This window comes from Varanus komodoensis, unplaced genomic scaffold (genome assembly GCF_004798865.1).
Source record: "Varanus komodoensis strain SLA01 unplaced genomic scaffold, ASM479886v1 scaffold55, whole genome shotgun sequence".
NCBI classification, from domain to species: Eukaryota; Metazoa; Chordata; class Lepidosauria; order Squamata; family Varanidae; genus Varanus; species Varanus komodoensis.
Window position 1 is genome coordinate 2,671,215 of NW_025336157.1, and position 27,680 is coordinate 2,698,894.

General features: G+C 48.2%; 2 protein-coding genes across 6 annotated transcripts; one reads left to right on the forward strand and one right to left on the reverse strand.

Moving 5' to 3' along the window:
• Nucleotides 1-481: 481 nt before the first annotated feature.
• Nucleotides 482-22,266, forward strand: FERMT3 (FERM domain containing kindlin 3). Its single transcript, XM_044448530.1, has 15 exons — nucleotides 482-633; nucleotides 5,089-5,256; nucleotides 7,077-7,310; nucleotides 8,170-8,295; nucleotides 9,435-9,603; nucleotides 10,343-10,445; nucleotides 11,743-11,850; nucleotides 12,943-13,080; nucleotides 13,866-13,915; nucleotides 15,369-15,493; nucleotides 16,098-16,204; nucleotides 17,325-17,534; nucleotides 17,954-18,078; nucleotides 18,908-19,049; nucleotides 19,342-22,266. Exons 2-15 carry the CDS (start codon nucleotides 5,097-5,099, stop codon nucleotides 19,519-19,521), a joined length of 1,977 nt encoding a protein of 658 aa, XP_044304465.1. The 5' UTR covers nucleotides 482-633; nucleotides 5,089-5,096; the 3' UTR covers nucleotides 19,522-22,266.
• TRPT1 (tRNA phosphotransferase 1) lies at nucleotides 9,517-27,546 on the reverse strand. 5 transcript variants are annotated; one of them, XR_006416498.1, is made up of 10 exons: nucleotides 27,438-27,546; nucleotides 26,881-26,962; nucleotides 26,146-26,315; nucleotides 25,098-25,272; nucleotides 23,822-23,878; nucleotides 23,069-23,179; nucleotides 22,409-22,470; nucleotides 16,692-16,765; nucleotides 11,415-11,508; nucleotides 9,517-9,769 (listed from the first exon to the last, which is right to left on the reverse strand). XR_006416498.1 is itself a non-coding variant. In XM_044448536.1 (8 exons), the coding sequence occupies exons 1-7, from the start codon at nucleotides 27,528-27,530 to the stop codon at nucleotides 22,448-22,450; spliced, it is 711 nt and encodes a 236-aa protein (XP_044304471.1). In that variant the 5' UTR covers nucleotides 27,531-27,546; the 3' UTR covers nucleotides 9,517-11,508; nucleotides 22,409-22,447. The 5 variants fall into 5 exon arrangements, 3 of the variants coding, with proteins under 3 accessions (XP_044304471.1, XP_044304472.1, XP_044304470.1); XR_006416497.1 differs by having other exon boundaries at nucleotides 9,517-11,508; XM_044448536.1 differs by lacking the exon at nucleotides 16,692-16,765 and having other exon boundaries at nucleotides 9,517-11,508.
• Nucleotides 27,547-27,680: the final 134 nt, after the last annotated feature.

The following is a 27,680-nucleotide window of genomic DNA, read 5'->3' on the forward strand; positions in this document are numbered from 1 at the left end:
GGACTGTGGCACAAAGGTCATAGCAGGTATGGTATAAAGAAGATTCCTCCAATTTTCAGGCCTCTAAATAAGCATTAATGGAGTAGATGACCTCTCCATTAATGGGAGCAACTCCTTACTGAAAAACAGATGAGTTCTTTGATAGGGTCCAACACCTGTGGAACATTCAATGAGCGATTTGCAGAGATCCTCCTTCTCTTGTTAGCCTGTTCTTAATTTTCCTGTAACCCTATTTGGGTGAGCTCTCCACCCCTTTCCTCCTCCTGGCTGCCTGATAATAATACTCGGTTTAAAATAGAGTATTGCCTACCTGGAGTAGGTAAATTTACTCTTTCAGGGTGTGTGAAGTTGCGCGCTAAATAATCTTTGCAAATGCAAATTTGGCTCAGTACGAGAGCTGAGCTATCACTGTAAGACTTCCGGCTCGTGAGGTTTCAAACAAGACTTCCACTTTTGAGTAAGCATGCATCACAAGCAGAGAGGAAGTTGATAAAAGGCACTGGAAAGGAACACCCTGAAGACGGGTAACAGTCCACCTAAAAGTCAACTAAGCCTTCCACAGGACTCAAGAGCTGCTTCCTGGGCCACTGTCAAGAAAAAAAAAACTTTCTGGGGTGAGATCACAGCCTAAAGGTATGTTTCAGACACTTGATTCTTCCTTGAAGGTCTGGCAAGAATGTAAGAAGGGGAAGTCCTCCTTCTGAACTCTTCAGAAGCAGGTTCACTGGCAGGTTTTCTCTGGGTGGACTTTCAAAACCAGCCCCTTTCTCCAGTTGTTAAAGAAGGGCCTCAGCTGCTTTTATGCCTTCCGTGTGGGTTTTCTGGGCATCTGGCTAACCAGAGTGGGACTGGGAGGACCTCTGGTTGAGACTAGCCGGGCTCTTCACTCAAGCCCATGCTCTCCAGAAGCACCAGAGAACAAGGTCTGTTACCCCGGCCCACTGCCTGGACTGTGTGGGGCTGAAAAGGCAGTATCCACAGCATCTGAGGGAGGAGATGGTTGTGGGACTGAGAAGGCACGGGAGAGGCATCGACTGAGGTTTCCATGGCTGCTCGAAGCCCGTTGACGGCAGCTGAGCCTACTATCCTGTCCCTGCCATTATAACCAAACTGCTCTGCTAAGAGAAAGGACCTTTGCCATGGTTAAATGCTAAGCAAATGGGACAGAACTTACTGATGACAAATTCTAGTCTGGCAGTTCAGGGCACTTGCCTTTAGAAAGCAATTTATGGTAGGACGCTGGCTCCAGCAAAAGCTTACAGAAGAACCAACGTCCTCCTGCCTGATTTCTAATTTTTGCTATTGCAGCTCTCCCTTGTCTCCTTCCACACATTCTGTTCTCCTTAAACAGGAGAAAGAGCCCCACAGCTTTCTCTGTCTGCAGCTTGCTGTGGAGATGCCTACCTTCACCTCTTCTTTCACCTGTCAAAGACAAGGCATCTTCACCTTTGCTGCTGTAGCAGACCTAACAGGTGTGAGTGTTTACATGGAAGCTGTGGGATTGTTGATGAGGCAAGAGATGGCTGGGCATAGATTTCCATCTTGTCGGGTCGAAATACAGTGACTCTTCTGTCCCTTGTGTAGTCTCCGTAATAGGAAATATTGTACAGGTTTTATTATATGGTGGCAGAGCAGTTAGGGAATTTTAGACTCAACAGAGGGCACAGACCTGTGCATGTAGGCCTATGCTTCCCAGCATTCCCCAGCCTGCGACTCCCACAATCCCTCACCTCGGGCTGATGGGAGTTATAGACCAAAACATCTGGAGAATCTTAAGCTGCACCTGGATCCTCTGGAAGATAGTGGGCCTGTGTGTATAGTTTTAGTGAGGGAAATACATAATGAATCTAGATGTGAGCATGAGAAGATACATCGTCTTAGACCAGGGGTAGAAAAACACCTTCCTGGCAGCCAAATGTGGCCCTTCTGGGACTGCAGGCCGTACCCCTTCCCCTTGTGTGACCCCTTCCCCCTCTGAAGTGTCAAAAGGTTTCTCCCAACACTGGCTTGCTGCCTGTTAGAGCTGACACACACATTTTGACACGCCTTTGCCTCTGGTTCCACTTTTCCACAGCCCTGTTCAATATTAGAATAAGCTTCCCCAGAATAGAATTTAGTCTGAAAGGGCTTTCATACCCTGCCTCAAAGGCTGCCTCCTTCCCTCGGTCATGCGGCTTGTTAACCATGTCACCATGGCCGGTTAACCACATTGCATCTGTTGAACCCTGTCATTTGAAAATTTCCCTATGTAGCAACACTGAACCATGTACAGAGGTCACTGCTTGATAGGGGAGGGCCATACAGTCGGCGTGGTAAGTTCAATCAGGACTAGACACTTGACGGGCAAACCTGCACGCAGCACATGGGTCAAGGCTTCAGGCCAGGGTGACTCACCATGAGATGAGTAAAAGGCAGATTTGCAAGGGCATTCTGAATCAGCCTAGCGAAGGCAGAGCACCAAGAAAGGAAAGCCGGCAGCACATTAGTCCAGGGGAGCGTTTGGGAGAAAGGAAGAGCTACAGACTTGGCTGTGGGTTGGTCAGCCCATCTCCATCACCCAGTTGGCAGCCTGTATTCCCTGGCTTGTACCAGCAGTCCCCCAGGTCACTCCTGGTGGCCCACCAGATTCCCCTCCATCTGCTGCCACTGTGGTGGCTCTTGGGGTTTTCTGTGCTAGCCAGGGGATCCCCTTTCCCCTTATCTCCAGTCTCTTATCAGATCTACTTCCTGGCACGAGCGCGATAAGGATTAGGATTCCCTTCCTGGCCTAGCAAGGGAGTCCCCTCTGTGAATGAGATTAGGAGGGTAAGCACCCGGAGGAGGGCTTTCTCTGCGGTGGCACCCCACCTATGGAATGCGCTCCCCAGAGAGGTCCGCCTGGCGCCGTCGTTATTTGTTTTTCGGCGCCAGGCGAAGACCTTTTTGTTTAAAACTTATTTTAAGTGTTAATTTATTATGGAGAATTTTTAAAAATGTTTAGCCGAGATGCACCGGGTTTTAATATTTTTAGTGTATACATTTTCTATGATTTTGTTTGTTTTTGTTTTTGTTGTGAGCCACCCCGAGGCTTTGTTGCGATGGGGCGGCATAGAAATGTTTTAAATAAATAAAGTGTGGCGTTCAGAGCTTAGCAACACAGATCACCAAGACGCGGTCAAGGGCTCCAGATCTCAGGATAGTCCGATTTGTTCGAGCTGTCTGTCTGTCTGCAGCAGTGCCTTTGCAGCAAGAACAGCAGACGGGTACTGTTCCGGCCTCTCATGTTGCAGCTTCTCAGCACCTGCAACCCAAAAGCTTTGCCCGCACGCCAAAAGGCCCTTGCACACAAGGAGCAGCAGGCAGCTGCATCGTGACTGAGTGCACGCAGCCGCCAAGAAGGGCAATGGCTTGTTGCTCACCCACCAGCAAGACAAAGGGCTGAGCCCATAAAACGGAGATGGCAGAATGGAGGCTGCGCTGCAGCTGTTGGCTGAGGTGTCTGCTTTGTGCTCAGAAGCTTTTGAGCTGGATCCCTGGCTTCGACACACATGGGTAGGAAACAAGCTTGCCTGGAACTGTGTACTGCGCTAAGGATCTGACCAGGAATAAAAGCAACTTCCCCTGTTCCCCCGTGAGCATTTCATGCCAGTGAGCCTAACCTCTGCTCAGGTGAAACAGTAGGTAGTCGGAAGAGCTGCCTTATCTCTCATCCGTTCACCTCTGGACCTAGAGGAAGTGAGAGGGCGGGCAGAGAGGCTGCACCCCAGCTCAGCCGGGGTGGAAGCATGAGAGAAGAGGGCGCCCAAAGGAGGAAGCAAGAAGAAGAAGAAGAAGAAGAAAAAAGAAGAAGGAGGAGGAGGAGGAGGAGGAGGAGGAATGCTTTCAAATGCAGAATTGTCCTCTGAAATGCAGAAGACACACAAGCCCGAGTCTGTAGGAAGCGGCTTTTCCCAAGGTAGCCGCTCTCCTCGCGTTTGGACAGTGGCGTTTTCTCTCCTTGCCTGGAGATGTTGGGAAAATAAAAGAGGACATGAATGAGAAGTGGAAGGAAGGCCAGACTATAAAGGCAAGTAGCATGGAACGGCAGGCATGTGGGGAAGGTGAGCGCTAAGAATCAGCTGTGGTTAGCTGTGGATGCTCAACACACACATGCCTTCCTCATAAGCGGTGCCATAAAAGACAGAGGGAGAAAGCACGGCTGAGCTGCTCAACGAGGGTGGCAAAATGACAACCGGTGAAAAAGGCAGAGGCTTTCAATTCCTGCTTGTCCCAGCCTTTTCCCAACAGAGGGTCTACGTCCTCCCTGGCAAAGGTGCAGGACCACCGTTTTTGATGGAGGCAAGTGGCCAAGGAGAACACCTCATGACTTTAAACGAGTTCAGCTCTCCGAGGTCCGATGAACTGCTTCCTAAAGTAGCTGGCAGAAGAACTGCCATCCAGTATCTCTGGGAAACGATGGAGGATCGGTGACATGCCAGATGCCTGGAGGAGAGCTGGTGTTCCCATCCTTAGAAGGGGAAACGGAGAAACATGGGAACTGCAGATCTGACGTCACCCCCTGGGAAAACTCCAGAGCAAATGAGAAAGCCATCAGTCTGCAAACACCTTGAAAACCGCACAGTGATGACTGGACCCAGTGTGGATTTGTCAAGAACAAATCCTGCCAGACGAAAGTGATCTCACTTTTTGATGGGGTAGTCTCCCTGGTGGACTGTAGAAATGATGTGGATGTAATATAACTTGCCTTCAGCAAAGCTTTTGAGAAAGTCCCCCTGATATCCTGATCAGCAAACAAGCTCTGTCTTCACTGTGATTTAGCTTCAAATGGTACCATGGAGGAAAGTCTGATTGGCAGAATCATGAAGACAAAACAGAGTGACGGCAAGACACATGGCCCTTACTCTCACTCGGCTTTGTGATGAGGTTGCTTTCATGTTCTGTTTGTGGACAGCCTGAAGGCAGCCGTGTGGTCATTCTTAGAAGTGACATGGTGGATGAGATGTCAGTTCAGTCTGATCCAGCAGGCCTGCTCTTATAGTCTTAGATGTCCTCTCCACACCTTGAATTTTGCTCCTCCCTCCCTCCCTCCCTCCCTCTCTCTCTCTCCAGGGCTCACCATGGCCGGGCTGAAAACAGCCAGTGGGGAATATATTGATGACTCCTGGGAGCTCAGCGTTTTTGTGGAAGACCTGGGGCCCGAGGCGGCTCCAGTCACACTCCGGGTTACCGGCAATATGCATATTGGAGGCATCATGCTGCAGATTGTGGATAAGATAGGTAAGTTTGCCTAGAGTTTCCCTTGCCTGTTTTAAAGGGAGTGTGTAGCATGTGACACTAATATTGTTATAAGTTTGCGGCAAGGTCAAAATCCTTTCAAGGAATGGTGCCCTCTCACTGGGAGGCACTGTCCCTCTGAGCTCAGAGAGCTGGCAGCTGGTTGTAGTGATTCAGCTGGTATCACATGGTGGTTACAGCAGGGGTGGGTAACACATACTACATGCAGCCCCCAGGCCTTCGGGGCAGCTGCGGTCCCTGAACGTAGTTCCTTAAGGGCAGCAAGGCACAGACATTTGGAAACAGATGGCTAACTGCTTTGCTGGAGAGACACAGGCAGCAAGCAGGTTCAGGGCTGGAAACTGGCCAGTCCTGGCTGGAGTGTCAGGCCAGGCTCAGGGAGACCTGAGTTTATCCCCACTTAGCATGTCCATTGCTGAGCGACCTTGGGCCAGTCACACCCTTTCAGCCTAGCCTACCTTACAGGGTTGCAGTGAGGATAAAAAGGGTACAAGTGATCAGAGAATCTAATACAGATCTAATACAGATCTAATTAATTTATACTGGTAATTTATATTACTCTATTTTGAAGTTTATTTATGGTTGTGAGCCACCCCAAGGCTTCGGCGAATGGGACAGCATAGAAGTCTCCTAAATAAATAAATAAATAAATAAATAAATAAATAAATAAATAAATAAATAAATACAGCACTAGTGGGTGAGGTTTTCTGATTATTTCCTTCTCCTATAACACTAGCTAAGCCCATGGGCTTTCAGAAGTACAGTTCTCATCATCCCCTGCAATTCACCATGGTGGGGTAAGGATGATGGATGCTGCAGTCCAAAAACTTTTGGAGGGTTTCAGGTTCACAAGAATACAAGAAAAAGAGCAAGAAGGATGTGCCCCCCCCCCCCCATTTTAGTAGCACATGTGGGCAAAGTGCCGTGACTCAGCTGGGGAGTGTGGTGAGGCCCCGCTTCCCTTGCGGGATCCTGGCAGCACATTGATAATCTATTTGGGCCTTGTCACCCCTGGCCGGGAGCAGCTTTCAGCTGCTGGGATGGCGGGCGATAACCATAGCCAGAAGAACCCAGGCGATCTGTAGGAGCTGCTCAGGGCTGTGTCTATTTTATCAAACGCTTTTGAAGTAGGAAAGTCCTCAGAACGAGACTATACCATGTCGGTTTCATGTGAGAAGTGTAAGTCATAGGAAAAATAGAGCGATCTTCCAGAACTCCTTAACATCAATTGTTCTTCTGTATTTTTTTTAAAAATGTAAAATGCTTTAGGAAAAAAAGGTTTCTATTTAAAAGCAAGATAGAAACAGTAAGGGGAAACATTAAAACTAAAACTGGATTTGAATTGATTGGTTGATTGAGCTCTATGCTTCCTGGATCACCTTCCATGCTGCTGCTAAATGCACTGGACTTCTCTGTCTGCAGCTACCTAAGCATCAGCCGTTCCATCAGGCTGCAGCAGAGGGAGATGGGAACATGGGTCCTCTCCTTCAGCAGTTTTGAAAGACCAGCCCCACCCGGCTCCTTTTCATCTCTTTCCATTCCTGCAGATCATCATAAGAACTACTATGCAACTTTAAGAAGTGGTGCCCAAATATACTTGTTTTCCTTTTCCCTCCTCATTCCATGTTCCTTTTGTGCCATATCTTTTGGATTGGAAGCTTGTAGGCAGGACAGGGGCTGTCATGTTTACTCTTCAGCTTATCTTTCCAGCTAAAAAGCAGGGGGGGGAAATCCATTTTAATGTACTCTGTCTTAGATCTGTGTTTTTCCCCACATTCCTGCTTTCTCTCCTTCACATCTAGAAATTAAAAAGGACTGGTCAGACCATGCCCTCTGGTGGGAGCAGAAGAAACTTTGGCTGCTGAAGACAAACTGGAGCCTGGACAAATACGGGATTTTGGCCAGCGCCAAGCTCTGCTACACTCCGCAACACAAGCCAGTGCTCCTCTCTTTGCCGAACCGCTGCTACGTCCGAATCCGGACCAACTTTGCCCAGCCTGTCTTCCGCACGGTTGTCGACATCTGCAGGGTGCTTGGTGAGTGGCGAGTGCCGCCAAAGTCTCGAATTTGGCATCGAGGCATCCTTTCTGCATAGGGCGCCCCGGGACGTGGTCTTGAGGATATGTGGTACAGCAGGCTTGCGGAGAAAACGCAGGTCAGCACAGCACCCAGAGGTGTGATCGCCCTGGACTAGGTAACTCCACCTTGGTTTCCACAATGGAAGAAATGTCGGGTTTCAATGGGCCAAATACCAGCCTGCCAGTTGAACTCTTGAACGTTTCTTGGTCTTGGCATGGCAGCTAGAGCGGTCCCCACTGCTCTAGGGTGACATGCCCCCCCTGGAATTGCTGAGAAATTGGCCACCAGCTGTGGGCGGCCTATCGGAGGAGGGCCAGCCATTTTCCCTTTAAAACCAGTCATGTCCTTTCCCTGCGCATGTGAAATAAAAAGGGTTTTGCCTGGCATCAGAAAGAAAAGGTTAGCCTATTGCACATTCATTTGCAACCATGAGGGCTAGAACCCTAGAAAGAGTGTTGGAATTCTTGGGGAACCTTTCAGACAAGATGCCAAAGTGAGGGCAGAACAAAAGAGCATAAAAGACCCAAAATTATCTTTGGGAGACCAGGAATCTGTTAGCAGAAAAAGGAAGCAAGAAATCTAGGAAACCGCAGTGCATTAGGATCAACTAGCTAATAGATCTTAGCTAGTCTGATCTATGCTGGGTGGCAGTGACTTTCCAGGGATCCCCTTCCCTTCTGCCTGATCGTTTTTTTAACAAGCACACCTGGCCACTGAGCCGTGGACTGTCTTCAGGCGAAGCACCGGGTGAAGGCTGGCTTCTAGAAAGCAACTGGTTAGATCATCTGAGAGACCACTAATGCCGCCTCCTCACAGGTATTCGCCACCCTGAGGAGCTGTCGTTGCTGCGCGCCCCGGAGGAGAAGGACAAGCGGAAGCAGAAGGACAAAGAAAGAAGCTCCTTGGAAACCTATGACCTGAGTGGGGTGCGGCTACCGGCAAGTGAGTTTGCCTGGGAACTGGGCTTGCCCCCACGGCTCATGCCAAGGGCCCATTTCTCAGCAGAGGCCCACAAGCAAGAGACCCTCAGAGTTGTGCATCCTCTTCACCATGGCAATCTCCTTGTTCCCACTTCTCACCTGTATCCCCAACAACCATGAGAGCAGACGGAGGAGCGACAGAAGCCACGGCCTGTTTGCTCACCACACTTCCTGTCACCCAAATAAAAATTAGCCATGATTTCTTTTTCAAAGTTTCAACAAAACAAAAGCAAATTGTAAAAGAAAAAGATAGCTACCTAGATTTGAATATATCCATTAAGTAAAAGCTTCAGCAAAAGCAGACCAAAGATTTGTGTCTGTATGTACTCAAGACTGCTGTCTATTTGCCACCCATTGCATTATAGGAGGTGACTATTTATCCTTCCAGTCTTGCAATATTCATCTTTAGTGGTCAAAAGCATATGGAAAAACCACTGACCATGCATTAACTTCTACGAAGTAGGTAATTAAAAGAACACATGCATTCCAATACAAAGTTTACCCATGTTATAGAATCCTCCTGAAAAGAGGCAACAACGACTGGACACGGCCAAAACTTACAATTCGAGAAAACAGTAGTAGTATTGTATCTCTCCTAGTCAGCTGACTTAGATAAGTCAGATATTTAACAGATATTGTGGTGTCTGGTAAACATAGGACCTAACCTGGAATCCACAGATGGTTTATTTTATTTATTTATTTATTTATTTAGAATTTTTGTATGCCGTCCCATCGCTTATAGCCTCGGGACGGCTCACATAAATAAATAAACATAATACATAGAAATAAAACTATAAAAAACCCAGAAACACCCTGGCTGCAAAATTAAAACCTGTAGGTATTAAGAGTTGTTAAAATATCATTTAAATAAAAAGGTCTTAGCCTGGCGCTGAAAACAAATAACGGCGGCGCCAGGCGAACCTCTCTGGGGAAGGTGGACCTCTCTGGTTCAGGTGGGGACAATAAGGGAGCGATCCATCGACCGGGCAAAAGGGGGCCACCCAGTTCCCTGTCCCATTTCTGCTCAAGCCCCCGTGCGTTGCGCTTTTGGAGAGGGGCAAGCGCATTTGTGCTCCCCCTTCGGTTCTGTTCTCCCATCAGGTGTGGAGCAACAGCAGTTCCGTGGGATGCCTGCCCACTTCTCGGACAGCGCTGAGACCGAGGCCTGCTACCGGATGCTGTCGGTCAGTCAGACTGGCCTGACCCCAGAGCAGATCATGCGAATGCACCGGCCAGGATCCCTCACCGAAAAGACACATATCAACAGCAGGTGAGGGGCAGAAACGGGCAACTTCAGACCTTGGGGTCTATCACAACAAGCCAGGTACTGAATCTGAGGCAAGAATTTGAGCTGCTTCTCTAGATGAGGCCCGAAGTTGATCTCCCCAGCGTTCTGTTTCCAATGGGGGCCAGTCAATTGCTTGTGGGAAAACCACCTGAAAGATATGTCAGTGGTGTAGTGGAGCCTGGGCTCACAGGGTCGAAATACCTGGACTTTTTGATTAGCAAGGGAGTTGATGTCCTCTGTCAAACGTTCCTTTTCCCTCTGAGCGTCGCTGCAATCCTCACAGTGGCCTGGGGGAAAACATGTTTCTCATGTTTCTTCTCCTGCCTTCGACTTGCCCTGGCGGGATGGTTTTCCAGGGAGTCTGGACTTCTCATGTGGAGGACAAAGTAGGACAGCCTCAGTTTTGTGTACTGCTGGTCACTGATATTTTAAACGATGCTGTCTCCTGATACTTTTTAAAAAACAAGTTTCCATGACCTCTCAATGGAATCCGTGATTCAATGATGGGAAAGGCGGTTGTTTTAGTCCAATCATGTCTGCTACTGTGGTTTTCTTAAAATAGTATTTAAGGGGCACCCATCAAACAAGGTAAGGAGAGGCCCCAAGTATCCCACTAATACTTCATCTACTACTTATGGCAAACAGAACCCTTTGCAGGAAAAAGGCAGGATATAAATCGGAAAAAAAAAGTCATCCTTTTGCTCCTTTTATGCTCTCCCAGGTGGTTGGATTCATCACGGACTTTGCTGCAGCAGGACGTGAAACAGAATGAGCGCTTATGGCTCCGCTTCAAGTATTACAGCTTCTTTGACCTGGAGCCAAAGGTCAGTGCTGCTCTCAATTCGTGTTCACAGCTTCACGTGTTTCTAGAAAGAATATGTCTTGTTCCCACTCAAACCCCACCTTCTAGCCTGGGAGCTCCTGCAAAATCCTCCTTGAAAATATTGGGTCTATTTCAAAAGAAGCTTCTAGTCCTCATGACTACAAAGTAAAACTTGAAAATGCATGCCTGTAACCCTCCATTTGTTTAGCATTTGATCTTTTCAGATGTGTCTCTGCATGGTACAAGCAGCTATCCATTTGTGGGGACTTTCTGCAATGCACTTTTCTGTCCTTATAAGGTGCAAAGTTTATTTACAAAGTGCAAACTTCAGAAAACAATCCGCTTCGCCATGCAAGTTGTACTAACCCTCACTCTGCTCCTTCTTTTCCCTCAATATTCAAACAAGACTGAATTTTTCTATTCTGGTAGCAACCCCACTTTCTTCCCTTCTGCCCCACTCACACAGAAAAACTCAGGAAGGGGAAATGACACATTTAAGAAGTTTTGCAATATCCCTCCCTGAAACCTTTGAAAAAAATTAAAAGCATGTAATAAGTCACACCAATCTGCACAATCCTCCACCTCGGTTTACAAATACGGTCCCTGCACAAGGTTTCTCTGAACAGAGGAGCCATGAAGAAAGATGTTCTCCCTTCTACTAAAGGATGAGTTGTGGGGTGGAGGGTGGGGGTTGGAAGTCGCTCTCACTGCCCACCTTGCCAGGTCTGGATGACATGGCAGAACACGCATGGGGCAGGTAATGATGGAAACGAGTCAGCACGTGCAGGGTCAAGTCATGGTCTTTTTCTTCCACAGTTCTGCAAGCCTGGCTAATCCCACCTGTGTATAGTCAGACTTAGCAACCCCCTTGTCCTCTCAGCCCTGACAAATATTATTGCACCAGTAATCATAATACCACGCATGTGTGCAGCATGAGTGCCCAAAGCACATTACAAAAGCACAGCCTCACCTTCAGGGAGACGTGAGAACAAATACGATGGTCAGAAGGTTGGGCTGCGACTCGGGAGACCCAGGTTCTAGTCCTCGCTTGGCCATGGCACTCACTGGGGGACACAGAAACGCCGTGTTTTTACAAATACATCCTTTGACACACAGTCCTTTAAGCGTGTGCACAGATATGTATATGCAGTTGTGAGCTGTGGGCTTAAGCCCCAGGTCTTTGGATCACCCCTGGAAAGCTGTACAGTGCCTTGAGCCTCTTGAGAGAAGTGTGGGGTAAAAGAAATCTTAAGAGTAACTTCATGGTAGAAGTGAAATTTCCTTCCTTCCTTCCTTAGTACGATGCGGTGAGGATCAACCAGTTGTACGAGCAGGCGCGCTGGGCAGTTCTGCTGGAGGAGACTGACTGCACCGAGGAAGAGATGGTGGTGTTTGCGGCACTGCAGGTATAGTTTTCTTATCAGTGATGGCAAGGCTCCTGGGCCCAACTCCAGACCAAGCGGGCTGCCCTGCCTTCGCCCTTGTTTTGCAGACATTCTGTTTTGCATTCCAATCCGGCCTGGATTGGAGCCAGCAGTGAAAGGCACGGCCCCAAATGAGCAAACCTACCAGTGTTCTTTAGCTTAAAGTTCTTATGGCCAGTTACTAAGTTTCAGGAAAGGTCATTAGAAGTGGGGGACTGCACAAAAGCCAGGAAACCACCAAGCACTCTCGGGGAGCAAACTGGCAGGGGACCCGATTTGCTCCCTGTGCTTATGTTTCTCCATCCTTGTCCTGCTGGGTGGTTTTGCAAGCACTTGCTGCAGTCTCCTTCGATGCAGTTCCTCCAACAGGGATGTGGCTCATCATTTGCAATCCTGGATTTGTCGTTGTCTTTCACACATCCTCCTTTGGAAGCTGGTCTAACTCTGGTCATTCCCTGCCCTCTATCACCACTCTGTGCTTCACAGCTGCTCAGAATAATTTAGGATGCAAGACAGAAAAGGGGTTTCTCTCTCAGATCATGCATAGGATTATGGCTTTAAAATCATTACACCATCAAGACTACAGGAATAAAATGGAGCTTGCTTCTGCTGCTAAACAATGTTATCTTGGGAATATTTATCTGTTGTTTGCTTAAGAAATGCCTTACTGGCTTTTCATTATAAAACGGTCCCAAAGCGAGGCACAAGCAATAAAACACAGTAAAATTATACAGCCTGGACCAAAACCGCGTAATCGAGCAGAAGGGAACAGAGCGATAGATAAATAAGCATTTACACAATGCGTCAAAAGAAAAGAGAGAAATTTAATCAAATGGCTGGGCAAACAAACAGATGCTTCACTGGGAATATGCACCATATCGTAAATTAAGACAGCAAAGTGTGATGGCTGGAGAGGATGGAAAATATGGTTTTAACACATCTGGGTTGTGAAAAATTGGCCTGTTTTTGGTTTTTACGGTGAACTGTAAGCATTCAGAGCTTTGTCTGAAATCTGGGCCTCATACTTTCATTGCACAAAGCTAACCAGGCCTTCTTTGTATGCCCCTGTACCAGTATCGCATCAACCAGCTGTCCTTGAACACCAGCCCTGCAGAGCAGTCTGGAGACTCCGGACTTGATGACTTGGACAAGGCCCTCGAGTCCCTGGAAGTCAAGCTGGAAGGTTCGTCCTCAGCAACTCCCAGCGTTCTGGTAAGTGCCCAGATTTCGCTCACTTTTGCTGCTGTCTCCTGCTATAGGTTTGGTAAGCACAGTCTCTCCTCTTGTTTCAAAGCAGAATGAAAAAGGTACATGCTTCATTGTGGCTCCATCTGGTAATGTACCCATTGCTGACCTAGTGCTCGCTTAATGTGGTGGACTGCAACTCCCATTGTGCTGGCTGGGGGTGATGGGAGTTGCAGCCCAGTACATCTGGACAGCAGCTGGTTGCGGAAAGCCTCATTTAGGACTGAGCTACTTGAAAAATGCCCTTCTCCCACAGGTTCCTTGGCAGAGACCCTCTTTGTGAAACTACCCCATTCAGAGGCATGTTTAGTAGGTACACAGCGCAGAGCCTTTTTGGTGGTTGCTCCCAAGCTGTGGAATTCCACACTGAGAGTGGCTGGGTTCGTTCCCTCTCTGTCCACCAGCAAGCAAAGATTTTTTTTACTGAAGCAGCCCTTTGGCATAGTGTCTGTTGGGTTGGATGCTGTTTTTATTCTGGTAAAGTTGTGTTTTAATTCTGCTTTAATGCAATTGTTTTAATCAAGCTTTTATTTATTATTGAGAGCTGCCTTGAGGGCCATTTTTCTTGATACAGATTTCCCCCCGCCTCCCATTGGTTTTTAAACTGAGCTTTACTTTAGACTGAAATCATTTCAACTACAGCTTTTTTAATCTTTCTTTTTTAAATAGTAAGGAGCAATGGGAAGGGTTAAATCTGAAAGGTGGTCTATAAATATATTAACAAACTAAGCATTTGAATTGTTTCCGTACAGGAGAGTCTCACAGCTATCCCAGAGCTGAAGGATTACCTCCGCATATTCAGGCAAGATCCCAAACCTTACATTTCATGAGATCATCTTGGTATGGCATTTTAAGATGGACAGGAGTGCTTGCATGCAATTCCAAGGTCTCACTCCAATTCTGCTGCACATCAGTAAAAGCAATGCATTTATCTGAACCAGTCTTTCCCCAAACTGATATCCTCCAGGAGCAATGTACTATACCTTTCATCCTGGCTGGGGATTATGGAAGCTGTAATCCAATGTGTCTGGAGAGCAACACTTTGGGAAAGGCTGGCTTAGGCAGTTGATTAAACACTGCAGCCAAATGAAGCTAGCTAGAGGGATTTTGATAAACTCGCTTCCTTTACCATGAGTGCAAAGGGCAGGGCACGTAACAGAAAAAAGACAATCTCAATATAACAATGAAAAATTGCAACTGGGAACTTTCAACCAGCAATAGAAACAAACCAACACATTTTTTGTTAAATGATTAATGTTTAAAATGCCTGTAAAAAGGAATGCCTTGATCCAGTGCTGGATCTCCCTTAGGTAAAGACATCCCCAAGTCAGGGTATTGCCAAATAGAAGACCCTTTCCTTTGCAAAAGTATTCTGTAATGGATTTCGTTCACTGAAGGCATTCAGAAAAGGGCCTCTTCCAAAAATCTTGATGCACAAGCAGAGGGATTCCTTAAAGGGCTGGGCTTTAAGTTTTCTGACTCCTGCTTCTGGCTTCCTACTTTTTGAGCAGATGGTGTGTGGGATGGGCCATACCAGAAGGGCAAAGAAGTTACTGAGGTTCAAAAAGTAATGCAGTGAATTTTCACAGTGTCTAGAAGTCAGTATTTTCTGGCCCTGAAGTGTAACCTCACCTTATGTCAGTTAGGAAGAGCACCAGATAAAAGTGCCTGGAACCTTCCCTCCCCAATGATATGCCGTAGATAAGGGCAGCTTTGTTAGGAGAAACACAACTGTTTGCGTCACTGAAGCTGCTTCACCGCCTCTCTCCTTGTCTCCCAGGCAGGGAAGGGTTAGCTTGTGGTTTACTGTCAAAGGGAAAGAGGAACCCCAAACAATCCAGAACTTGTCTGTGTTTTGCTTTTGGACAAGCAGCACACAAGTATCCAAACAGCTAAGATTCTAAAACAACATCTGTTATATTGGAAAGCCATGCAAGTGAGGGGCATGTGTCAGCTTCGTTTTGCCCGTTTATTGATTTCTTATTATCTGCCTCCACTTTCCATCGCTGTGTTCAATAAACTGGATGCTCTCTGTTACAGGGGTAGTTTAATCTCTCCTTGGTTCATCTCAAGTCTAAACTGAGGTGACCTTAGTTGGGAAAGCCCCAAGAATAATGCAGATGGTGAAGTGGAGAATTTTGCCCAGGTTGTTAAGGATGGCATTGGACAGAGAGAGGAGAAATGTGACCTTGTCTTGCCCTTTCTTCCTGAGTATGGTTTTGATAGTTGTGTACTTCTTCTGCCAATCACCCCAGGCCCCGCAAGCTGACCCTGAAGGCTTACAAGCAGTACTGGGTGGTCTTCAAGGAAACCTCCATCTCCTACTACAAGAGCTCTGAGGAAGCACTGGGAGAGCCCATCCAGCAGCTCAACCTCAAGGGTGAGTCCAGTCACCCCCACCTGCAGAATCTGCCATTGGTGGGCCCACCGCCCAAGCGGTGAAGGACATGTGAAGCCAGCCCCAGAAGGCAGCTAGGTAGGGCCCTTGCTAGGGCCCACATAAGACCAGAGGGCCCGCTGTCCTAGCAGTGCTACCGCTACCTTTGTCCAGAGTGCATGGGAACACTGCCATGGTCTGCATGGCACACTTCTCCAGCGTGCTGGAAGGCCCCCCACTTCTGAAATCCTGGAGCCAGGCAGGCTGCAAGCTCCAGGTCTAGTCCTTGGGACTTCCAGTTAAAAGGGTCTCTGGAAGCTGGGCTGGGAAGGGACTCATGCCTGTCACGGCCAACAGGGCCAGCTCTACCATTAAGCAGAGTGAGGCAGTCACTTCAGGCGGCAGCTGCTGCGAGGTGGCAGCAGCATGCTGGAAAAAAGAGCTGTATGCCAATGTTGCCACCTTGAGTTTCCACCATGGGAGAAAGGAGGGATAGAAAAAGAAATAATTCTAGGTTCACTCCCTTGCAAACGGGGGCTAATGGATCTTGTTAGCTTCAGATCATTCAATACCTTGTGTTGCTAACCCTATTCCTGCTTCACTCCAGGCTGCGAAGTGGTACCAGATGTCAATATATCTGGTCAGAAATTCTGCATCAAGCTGTTGGTGCCTTCCCCTGATGGGATGAGCGAAGTACACCTACGCTGTTCAGACGTAAGTGGGGCAGGAAAGAGGTGATGGGTGGGCAGAGAGAACACCAGAGTTAGAACTGCAGGACTGGGTGGTACCCTGGCAGTCATCTAATCTAACTCCCTGCTAAAAGGAGGCAAGACGCTATTTAAGACAGGATCGTTTCAGTGCCGGCAGAAGGGCTTACCTGGTGACCAACCTGTAGCCCTTCCTACCATGGGGAGATGATCTTTTTACTCTCTCAAGATGTTTAGTTCCTCTGAGTATTTTTAAGTGTTACTTTGCCTTGAAGTGGATTTTAACTTTGCTTCTAAAAACACTACTGTTTTCTGAAGTAGTATTTTCACGGCTTCAAGTTTTGCAAACAGTCTAGAGCATGAGCTTCAGCTATTGGGCAATGCAGACATGCAAAGACCTGGGGAATGAATACTTTATAATGCAAAATACGATTACAGCATCCCTACCAGCAGTGTGTCCAAGGCGGTCTGTTTCACTGCTGAATAGCTCTTACCTTAGGAAGCTTTTCCTGAAGCTTAAACAAAAGCCGCATTCATGCAGTCGCCACCCACTGAAATCTCTTGCCCTCTGCAACAACAAAAATGTGTTGCACCGTATTCTGTTAGCAGCCCATGACCAGCTATCTTGTGCCCCATTAACTTTTTCGTCCCCAGCCTAAAGGGATACGTCTAGCCCTTTCAACTCTTTCCAGATCCCTCACCAGGGCCAGTAGCAAGGGTAAACATGATGGGCCCCCCGCTGAGAGCCTCACCCTGCCAGGGGCTGAATAACATTCCCCCCCTCCGAGTTGCTCCATCTCCTAACTCTAGCAGCTTGCTTGTCTGCTCCTCACTCCACCTGGGAGAAGGTTGGTGGTGAGAGCAAAGACCAGCAGATGCACCAGCCTCCTTTTCCCTTGCTCTGTGCTTCTCACGCAAGCCGGTGCTGAGGGAATGGGGCTGAGGGAGGGGCCTTGAAAGGTTACTGGCTCGACACCACCACCCCTGCCCCCAGAATCTGGGGCTAGTAACGCCCATGCCTCCTGGGTTGCTCGGTTCTAATGCTGCGCAAGATTGTAAGAGCACGTTGAGCAAACGTCAGTGCTGTCCATGCCTCTAGAAGGGGTTTGCTTGGCCTTCCCGACCAGGAGCAGCAGTACGCCCGCTGGATGGCCGGATGCAGGCTGGCAGCGAAGGGGAAGACCATGGCTGACGCGTCGTACCAAGCTGAGGTGGAGAACATCCGGTCCTTCCTGAAGCTCCAGCAGAGCAACCCAGACACAGCCCTAGTCCCGGAGGCGGAAGGTGCCCAGTGGCTTGTGTCCCCTCGCTACCAGAAGAAATTCAAACCGAAGCAGGTATTTCTGGGCTCGGCTGACCCCAAGGGCTTGCTATACTCCTTTTGAGGGGCTGCCTGATTTACAGGGGGGCAGCTCACTCCTCTGTGGGTGCAAGTTTCTGGATGCCGGTTTGTTGTCTTCTTGCAATGCTTGTGCGGGCGGGGGGGGGGGGGGGGCAGGCGGGCTGAGGTTATACCCACCACAGGGAGAATATACAGACTCCCAAAGAGTTGGCACACAATGTTCCTTTAGTGTTTGTGTGCGTTTGACTTTTATAAATTCACCTCAGTGCCTCTTTCCGCAGCCCCGGAAACTAGTTGGCTGGGTGTGACATGATAAAGTCTTCGAAGACGGGGTGGAAGCAGACCTGATTTCCCACCTCGCCCCACAAACTGCTTTACCTGAGCTGTGTGCCTTTCTCTTTACAACACCCACAGTTAACTCCGCGCATCCTGGAGGCCTACCAGAATGTGGCCCAGCTTTCACTTCCTGAGGCCAAGATGAAATTTATCCAAGCTTGGCAGTCCCTCCCTGATTTTGGCATCTCTTACTTCGTAGTTCGGTAAGGAGCTGCTTCAGTTTCCCAAGGCCAAGTACAGTGGTCTGCTTCCTTTCCTTTGTTTTTTGGTTTTGTTTTGCTGTGTGGGTTTTCTTTACTATTGAATTTTTTTTATCAGTTTCTGTAGCACCTCTTGGATTGTTTGGCGTCTCTGTTTGGTACAAACAAGAGTATTTGCTAAAGCTCTCACTCATCATTCTTCCAAAGGATGCTACAGCATTCTGTGTGCTTTAGAAGGTTGTCATGGATTCATCTCAGTATTAGCAAATTCAGTAGATTATCATGCTGCATGAAAAGTGTCGATTTCTACTTGGCCTCTTTGTACCCAAGAGTGTTCAGAGAATTTCCCATCAGCACAAGGTCCCACATTTGCAGTTTCCATATGATAAAGCTTGTTTGCTGATTTGCAGGTAACAGCAATGACCAACCAGGCTGCTGTCCAGAAAAGTGAAGAGTTCTTTATGTCATATTTCTGTGTTAGAGTTGTTATAAAGAGAGTGTAGTTCCAGATAGTGTCATATCTGGTTGTGCAACTTCTCTGGTTTTTTGAATTAAACCCAATCAGGGCCTTCCAGTTGTGTTGGATCTGCAGCCCCATGTGCTGCTTGTCTACTTTTCCATTGTTTCTTTAAACAAGAGGACTAGTGACTTGTTTTCTCTTTTTAAAGTGAAATCTTGAACATGGTAGAGAAGGGAGCTGGGTGGGGCAGGCTCCTCTAGAAGTTCTTCTCCTCTGTGGCTAAAGTTATGATACAATTGTTGGTTATCTAATCAGATGCTGTCTCTTGTGGGATAAGCTTATACGGAGAGATTTTTTCCTGTCTTTCTGCAGGTTCAAGGGCAGCCGGAAGGATGAAATTTTGGGCATCGCCAACAACCGCTTGATCCGAATTGACTTGGCCGTCGGGGATATAGTGAAGACGTGGCGGTACAGCAACATGCGCCAGTGGAACGTGAACTGGGATATCCAGCAGGTAATTCTATTTAGCCAGGAGGGGAAATTGCGCCGTAGGTTCCCTGGCAAAAGTCCCTTTTATGGGTAAGGCAACATTTGGTTAGGCTGGCTTTGCTAAACTGCAGCTTAGCAGCAACTCCCTGCTAGGAACAAAGCCACAAGTAAAACTGCTAGTTTCCCATCTCTCCCCCTTCCTTCTGTGGCTTAGGAGAAGTGTCTGTACGCTTCCTTGCTGGCTCGCCTGTCGGAAATTCATGTGCACCCAGGTGACTAGCCAAGACGTTCTCAAACTCTGCTTCTTCTTCCGCCAGGTGGCCATAGAATTCGATGAGCACATTAACGTGGCTTTCAGCTGCGTCCACGCTAGTTGTAAAACTGTGCACGAATACATTGGTGGGTATATCTTCCTGTCCACCCGCGCAGCTGACCGAAGTCAGACGCTGGATGAGGAACTCTTCCACAAGCTGACGGGGGGCCACGAAGCCCTCTGAACCCTCTCGCCCTCAGCTATTCCCCTCTCTGGAAGGCAGGGCCAGGTCCCACTGCTGCCTCATGGAACTCTGTAACCAGCACTGATGGAGAGGCCCAAACTGGAGCCTGGGTTTGTCCCTCAAGAACCTACCCCAGGAGCTAAGAAGGCACCAGAGCAGTGGGAACCCTTGCTCAGCAAGAGAAATCGTCCTCAATTCGGCCAATGGAATGAGAGGCCTGCAGGAATGGAGTTACTGGAACAGGCAGGCTGTGTGCTGCCCATAAAAAGGCCTGTATTTTTTGGGAGGGGGTGGGATTTGTAAGGTTGCCCTCTCCCACCCCACCCCCAGGCTGCCTGAAAACTTGATCCCTGTGTGACTTCACACAACACCTGCTTCTGCTTCTCTTGGCCATGACAGGAAAAGGGCACCTCCTGGGTGCCAGGACCTGATTTCCAGGCAGCAAATTATTTCTGGGAAGGGAAGAGAAATGAGCTCCCTACAACGGACATCACAGCAGGTGTCTGCCGGCATAAAATCCAGCTTTCTGGGACTGCCTACCTAATCACACCCTCCTCCTCCTCCTCTTTTCTCCATAACTGCCAGTTCTCGGAAGGTTTTTAAGCTTCTGCTGCTTTTGCTCCCATTCTAAAATATGGCTAGTCGTGGCCAACAGGAAATAGCCCTGATTCTTAACTCTCCTTCCAATCTAAGTGAAGCAAAAGAGCCATCAGGGTCGAGGAACCTGTGCCCCTCGAGAAGCTGTTGGACTCCAACTCCCGTCTTGAGTGCAGGTGGAGGAAAATTCCCAGCGGATGCAATCAAACCTTGGTGTGTCCTCTCTGGAGGCAGTGGGGGCAGCCAAGAAATGACATCTCATTGCCTTTATCAATTCTTCCCTTTGCCACCCATTAGAGCTGGTCAAGGTTGTCCAGGGCTTATGACACGCTGCCCCCAAGGCATCTTAGAGCCTTCTGAGGCTCACTGCATTCTTTTGCTTCCAGAAAAAAAAGCTGGAGCTTAGATTCCAGAGTTCAGGTGGATGAATCAACGGAGCTACCCGGAGTGTAACCGGCTCCAGATTTATTGGATAAGTGTCAGTTGGCACAGCTCAAGGATGTTGACAAAGTCCCAGGCCAGGTTTGTGCAGCCGCTTCTGCCATGCACTCTGTGGGATGCTGCCCTTGAAGGTGGTCTCTGCAAAATGTGGCAGCCAGACCAATAACCAGGGCCCACAGGTACCAACAGGAGACCGATCTCAGCCCTTTGCCCTGGCTGCCACCAAGCTTCCAGGCACAACTCAAGGTGCTGGTTGGAACCTATAAAGCCTTACACTGCTTGGGACTGCAATTCCCATCAGAGTCTCTCTCCATCCACAATCTACTCGAACACTATGCCCAGCCTCTGCGGCCGTTCCTCCAAGTGCCAACCCTGAGAGGGTTGGGGGTGGCACCCAGGGGAGGGATCGATCTGTGGTAGCCCCCCATCTATGAAACAAGCCCCCTGTTGCAGCCCACCTGGCACCAAACCTTTCATCTTTTTGTGCCAGGTTAGGACAACCGGTCATGCTGAGGCCTTGAAGGGCTTGCTTAGATAGCCCAGGGGCTCGAAGGGATGGCCCATCCCAGGTGTCTGTACAGAGTCATTCCTTGTTTTACAGTGTATGGTTAAACTATGGAATTCATTGCCACTGAAAGGGGTGAGGGCTACCAATCTGGATGGCACTAAGAAGGGATCGGACGGTTTTATGGGGGAGGAGGCTGTCACTGGATACACCAGGTGCTGAGGAGCTCGCGCAGGTGGGGTCCTGCACCCACTGCTGGAGGGATCCTGCGGGCAGCTGGCTGGCCACCGTGTGTGCGGAGTGCTGGACTAGGTGGACCTTGCGTCTGCTCCAGCGTGGCTTGTCTTGTGTTATGTTCTTCCGTTGCTTTAGCCATTTTAAAGCTTTTGAGTGTTCCTCTGGTTTTATTATTGTATCCCATTTTTATTGTATTTTGTGTTGTATGTGATCATCTTGACTTATGAATTGTTGCCAACTGCCTGGAGAACTCCAGTGATGGGAGGCAGCCTAAATGAAATAATTACCATCAGTCCAAGCCAGAGGGAATAAGGGCCAAGGATGATGGGAAGGAGCAGCTCATCGGTTCCTCAGGCATGAGGTGTGCAAGTCTCACCTCGCCTCAGGTTGGTCTCCCTTGAACTGCTGCACCGTTCATCCTTCCGTCATCCCAGATACATATGGGATGTCTTCTAAACTAGATTTTGTCCTAGCACACTAAGCAGGAAACCTTTTTGTTTGCTTACGCTGAGGACCATCTAGCTGCTGATTTCCTGTTCTGTTTTCTGCTTTTCTCATTTTTATACATAAACCTTTCTAAGTCCAGATCCTGCAGTTTATCTGTTCAACTGGAAACAACCAGAGGTATTTCATGCACGAACCTAACTGCTTAGGCTGCACGATCTGAGGCAGCGTTTCACCGCCTGGTGCCCTGCAGCGGTGCTGGGAGTTGGTAATCCTATAGGTATGGAGGGCATCAGGTCGAGGAAGACTTCTTCAAGCTATTGATAAATGAGAATGACACGGTTGGATCCAGGCTGAAGATACCCAGCAGATGAAATAAGTGTGATTTCCCATACCACTGACTGTAAGTGCCTTTTTGCTTAAGAGCTAGAGCCTAAAGAGCTGGTGGTCTACTTATGAGTAAGTTAAAGGACAAGTATTAAAACCTGGTCCACCTTGCACTTCAGGTGGGGGAATCAGTCTCTCTCTCTCTCTCTCTCTCTCTCTCGCACGCGCACACACGCACACACACACACACACACACACACACACGTGCACAGAGATGGAGAGGAAAAACATATTTAAATATGAGTTTTCCTGTTTAGTAATAAATAATCCACGCACCCAATAAATTCCTGTCTTGTAGAGGGTCCGATGGTTCAGTCACTTGAGAGGCAGCATGCATCCTGGTGGAGAGAAGAAGAGCAAATGGGAAGGTATGAATGTCTGAGGCAGGGTTATGGAGGTTGGCCCTCACCTAACAAGGCATGGCCCTGGAAGATGAAGCCATAGTTCTCCTGAGCATGTACAGAGAACAGCTGCTACACTAACAGGCAAAGACTGGGAAGAATCAGGTTCAACTACGAAGGTTGTAAGGGGATGCTGAAGCGGTCACCTGCCCAACTCTGTGAAGACAACAAGGGGAAAACTCCACATGTGCCACACTGGGTAATTTGGAGGAAAGGTGGAATAGTAGCAACCAAAGCAATGTCTTGACTGTCATCTAAGTGCAGTTCAGTCTCCCCTTGGGTGGCCAGGTGCACAAGAGGTGGCGGCCACCCGTCTGAAATTCCCTCTTCTGCACAAAGCTTGAAAGGTTCAGAAACCTGGTCAGTCGATCAGGGGAGGCAAGCAAGACATTTGCATGGAGACCGCTGCAAATGTGTGCATAGGACAAAGGAGGAAAAGCAAGCCGCAGATGTGAGCACAGGCTGAGGTGGGAGGCGTGCGGGCTGCTGCAGAAGTGCAGGTGGGGCAAAGTGGGAGAGACCAGTTGCGACTTACGCGTGGGCCGAAGCTGCAGGGCTTCCCGAAAGTACTGCGGGAGGAGACGACCGTTGGCATCGCCGGGAGTCAGGAGGACTCCATTTGCTGAGCGGTAAAAGGCGATTCCATCTGCAGGGGAATGAGATGCCCCACGTGTTACTATGCCAGTCACTGCCCTGACCCCTTCTAAATCGGTCTTACGAAGACTGAAATTTGCCCTGCTTCTCTGTATTGGGGGCAAAAGGCTCATTCCCTCAGTTTTTTTTCTCTTTCTCCTATACAACTCAAACCCAGGGCCATCCCATGAAGCTGATTGGTGGGAGGTTTAGGACAAATAAAAGAAAATGCTCCGTACAACATACAGTAAACTATGGAATTTGCTGCCAGGGGAACTGATGATGGCCACCAATTTGGACGGCCTTAAAAGGGGACTGGGCAAATTACAGAGGAGGAGGAAACTATCAGTGGCTACCAGCCTTGCTGGCCATGGGCTGCCTCCGTCACCAGAGGTGGCGTGCCTGCATGTCCCAGTTGCTGAGGAGCTTGGGCAGGAGGAGGTCTTGCACCCATCCTGCGGGCAGCTGGTTTGCCGCCGTGTGTACAGAGCGCTGGACTGGATGGATACTTGGTCTGATCCGGTAGGACTTTCCTCATGTCCCTCAACCCAAGATGCAGATAATTAGCTATAAACGCTTAATTGGGCAAACAAGGTTGCATGTTGGCTGATCCCGTGCCCCACTCCTCCTCTGATCCAGTTTTCTCTTCACTCACCTGCCAGTGCTTTGGCAACATCTATGATGATGGCCATCTCACAGTTGTTTCTGATCCCTGCAAAGTGAAAACCTTTGTGTTTTTTTTAAATAAGTTTTATTTGAAATGATAGTCCTAAAAAACAAAGAAAAACTAAAAACAGCATCAATCATCAAAAACATCGGGCCTGCTGGGTCAGCCCCCACACCCTTCCTTTTCCATTTATGATAACTTAAAAACATATTTAAATCTATACGAAGTCCTGTTTCTCTAGCCAATAATAAAGAGAGTCCCAAGTTTGATAGAAGTCAAAATGAAAACCTTTGTCACAAACACCCGCTTTACCAGAAACAGCCCCTCTTTCCTCATCCGTAGCCCAGAAAATCTCTCTGTTCCGAAGTTGGCTGCTCTGTGTGTGCATGTGCGTACACAGTAGTGGTGCTTTGTTAAAGTTTGTTTAGGAATTGCTGAGCCTTCTGCGGGATCTTCAAGGTGAGTGGAGAAAGGAGAGACCTTGCCTGTGGGACATCATTCCTATTAATAGTGAAGTTCATGGCCGCATGCCAATCATTTCGTGGCCAAAATGGCCAATCCATGTGTGCTTTGCTGAAGTCTGCGATTGACTATTTGGGGGCAGTAAGCACAAAGCGAAGATGAGCTGGACGGGGAAAGGTAGGAGTGGGAATTCTAATAAAATGCATGAGATAAAAAGAATAACAGATTTAAAATCCCAGACAATCCACAAAACAAGCACAGTGGACAAAAAGAGTATGGAGAAGCAAATTTAAACTAACAGGGAATTAATGTTGTTTTAAAATAGAAAGGAAACCACAAAGGATTTAGCTGGCTGATGTAGCAGTTAGAGTGCTGGACTGGGTCTCAGAAGTTCAGGGTTCTAGTCCTCAATGAGCCATGAAGCTCACTGGGTGACTTTGGTCCAGTCATGGACTCTTGGCCCTAACCTACTTCACAGGGTTGTTGTGAGGATAAAAATGGAGAGAATCAGGAGGACATATGTGGCCTTGCGTTCCTTGCAAGAGGAAAAAGGGTAGGATATAAATGTACCATAATATAATTATTATATATAATAATCTATAAGAGAGTAATAATGCTCCTGCGCAAATCTCTCTGGAGGACGAATTCCACAGCAAGGTGCATCCCCTGAACCTCAGACCAGTCTTGTACGTGATCAAGTTCACTGAGAGCTGCCTGTCAATCTAAGCCCAGTTTTGATCAGGAAGCAAACGATTTAGGGCCTGCTTTCCCATCTGCCTGGCTAGGGGAATCGAACGCTCACCACTTACGACAGTCCCGTCCCCCGGCAATCCCGGTGCTAAATGGATGTGTGTTCTCCCCATCCGGGACAGGCCGCTGCGGCGAATTGCCGTCCAGTGGCGAAGGTACGTGCCGTGGGCCACCACCTCTGGAAAATCGGATGGATCCAGGAGCGGGGTCAGTTCCAGTTCCGACACCTGGTGTTTTGGGGGCAAAGAACACAAATAGCTACTTATTCCTGCTTTCCCTCCCACTATGCATGTGTTTTTTATTATTACATTGCATTTTAAAGACTAGCTTGCGATTCTTCCCTTCTTCAAATGGCCATGGTGGCAACAGGACGTGCTTTTCTCAGGCCTGCAGCTGCGCACGCAATATAGCAGGATGAACATACACCTAAATGTCTCCGAAATTAACATGGGAGTCAACTGCAATCCGCTCACGGCAGAAATGCGAAGGGGCATTTTTAGTCATGACACCACACTGGCTCTCAAGGAATAAATAGTCTTATTGCAGCATGGCAGTTGTATCCTGCCTTTCTTTTTTGGAAAGGAACCAAGTGACACTTGCAAGGTTCTCCTCCTCTCCATTCTGTCCGGGGAACAACAACCCTGTGAGGTAGGTTAGGCTGAGAGGCAGCAATTGGTTCAGAGTCACCCAGTGAACTCCATGGCTGAGAGGGGACTCGAACCCAGATCTCTCTTAGACACTATACCACACTGGCTCTCGCTCACTGTTGTGAGGATAAAACTGAGAGAAGGAGGAGAATTATGTAAGCTGCCTTGAGCTCCTTGAAAGGGGAAAAAAGTCAGGATATAAATAAAAGGATAGTCTAGACATGCACATGGTGGGCATGTCGTGATCAGAGCCGGGGGTCAGACTAGATGGCCCGGGAGGACCCTTCTGACTCACTCTGTTTCTATGTTTCTAAAATGCATGATAAACCTGCCCTGTTCTCTTTTTCTGGAATTTCTAAACCAGTCCGATCAGTGGGTTCCACCAACCCCCAGGTTCCACCAACACTGCCCTTTTTATTCAGATTTTTATACAGCTTTTCACATGCTGATTACCGGCAGTGAGTGTCCCTGATTGGCACGGATCTGGAGGTGGCCAGTGGACGGATGGGGGCGCACTGCAAAGCGCTGCTTTTCGTTCATCTCCACAACACGCTGCACGTCATCCAGCGACCAAGCCTTAAACTGGGGCAAACGAAGAACCTCTGCGACATCCACAAAACCATCTGCAATTCCAGAAGAAAAAGCAAGAGGAGGTTCTCTCCTGAATTGAGCAAGATTCACAAAATCCATACGACACAGTTGTGAGATTGTACCATAACAAGGAAATTGCGATTTTAGTACCAAAGGGGCATCCAATTTGGGAGCAGTTCAAGAAACCAAACGTGCATTTTAAAAAGAAATCCCTTTCCTTCGACTTCCCCCTGTTGCTTGAGTCAATTCGTACTGGTGTACACGTAAGCTCTTGCAAAAGGATTTTCTCTGCAGGCAGCCTCTTGCAAAGCTCTTACTTTGCCCTGCGTGTGTATCAAGGCCTGGCTTTGTCAAGGCAGACTGCTGCTGGGCTGGTACGTGCGTGTATGTGGACAGAGCCTTAACCTAGTTTTTATTCATAATCCGTTTCTGTCCCACTAAACTGGTTTACAAAACAAAACCACAAAAGGCGGGCTTCTATTTTGAGAAGGCTTTGCAGTCTTTTCACCCTCCCACCTGTGACAGAAAAGAAACAAGTGAAGTTTTATTTTCCAAGCAGTGGTGGGGAAAAGGACACAGCAGGGGAGAAACACTCACCACTTCCCATGTGTAACCCCAACTTATTCGCACCGTGACGTAAAGCGTAAGACAGGGCTTTGGACAGTCGAACATCTGGGTCCTGAAACAAGGTTTGGAGACAGGAAAGGGATGGATGGGTATTAATTTTGTTAATGACGTTTATATGATGTCTTTACCAGAGTTCAAGCTAGCAAACAGGGTTCTCTTTGCACCCTCTCAGGACCCCAATCGCATGAATTTTCCAAAGAAAACATAGAACTATGCAGTGGGAAGTCCTCTTTATTCACACGGAGAGCACTGAGTGCAAAAGTGCCTTTCTTAACTGCTTGTCAATGTAGTTCTTGGTCACCTCTCAAGATTGCAGTCTTACCGTGTTGATTTATAGTATAAAATATAGCATTCTTGTCTGTAAGAACCTCTTAAAAGTTCAGAAAGTGATGCAGCTGGTAAACGTAGGTGGATGGGAGACGTTGTAGCAGAAAGAAATGCTAATCAGCAAGATCTGAGTGGGCAATGCAAACCGGATGCAAGCTAGAACAGGAGTGGGAGAGTTGTTGCTGAAGAGGGAATCCAACCTGATCTCTGGGTCTTCTCCGTCTCCCCCGGTTTCCATCGCTTCTTGTAGCATTTTGGGGAAGTCCCCCGGCGCTTGATTCCTCTGCCTCCATGCACTGCAAAAACCCAGAAGAAGCGCTGCCAAGGGAAAAAAGAGTAAAAACAACCTTAAAATCCCTCCTGCTTCGGTTTGCAAAAATCTTCTAGCTCACAATCAACTACCTAATGATAATTTCTTCCAAACTTCGTCGTCGTCTTTGCTC

Excerpts from the sequence above, each read along its gene's own strand:
- FERMT3 (XM_044448530.1), top strand. The coding sequence starts at position 5,097 with ATGGCCGGGCTGAAAACAGCCAGTGGGGAATATATTGATGACTCCTGG. Across the intron at positions 11,851-12,942 it reads TGGTGTTTGCGGCACTGCAG|TATCGCATCAACCAGCTGTC; the intron begins GTATAGTTTTCT and ends CCCCTGTACCAG. Across the intron at positions 19,050-19,341 it reads TGAACTGGGATATCCAGCAG|GTGGCCATAGAATTCGATGA; the intron begins GTAATTCTATTT and ends TTCTTCCGCCAG.
- TRPT1 (XM_044448536.1), bottom strand. The coding sequence starts at position 27,530 with ATGGAGGCAGAGGAATCAAGCGCCGGGGGACTTCCCCAAAATGCTACA. Across the intron at positions 25,273-26,145 it reads ATCAGGGACACTCACTGCCG|GTGTCGGAACTGGAACTGAC; the intron begins GTAATCAGCATG and ends CCAAAACACCAG. Across the intron at positions 23,879-25,097 it reads GGACGGGACTGTCGTAAGTG|GGATCAGAAACAACTGTGAG; the intron begins GTGAGCGTTCGA and ends TTCACTTTGCAG.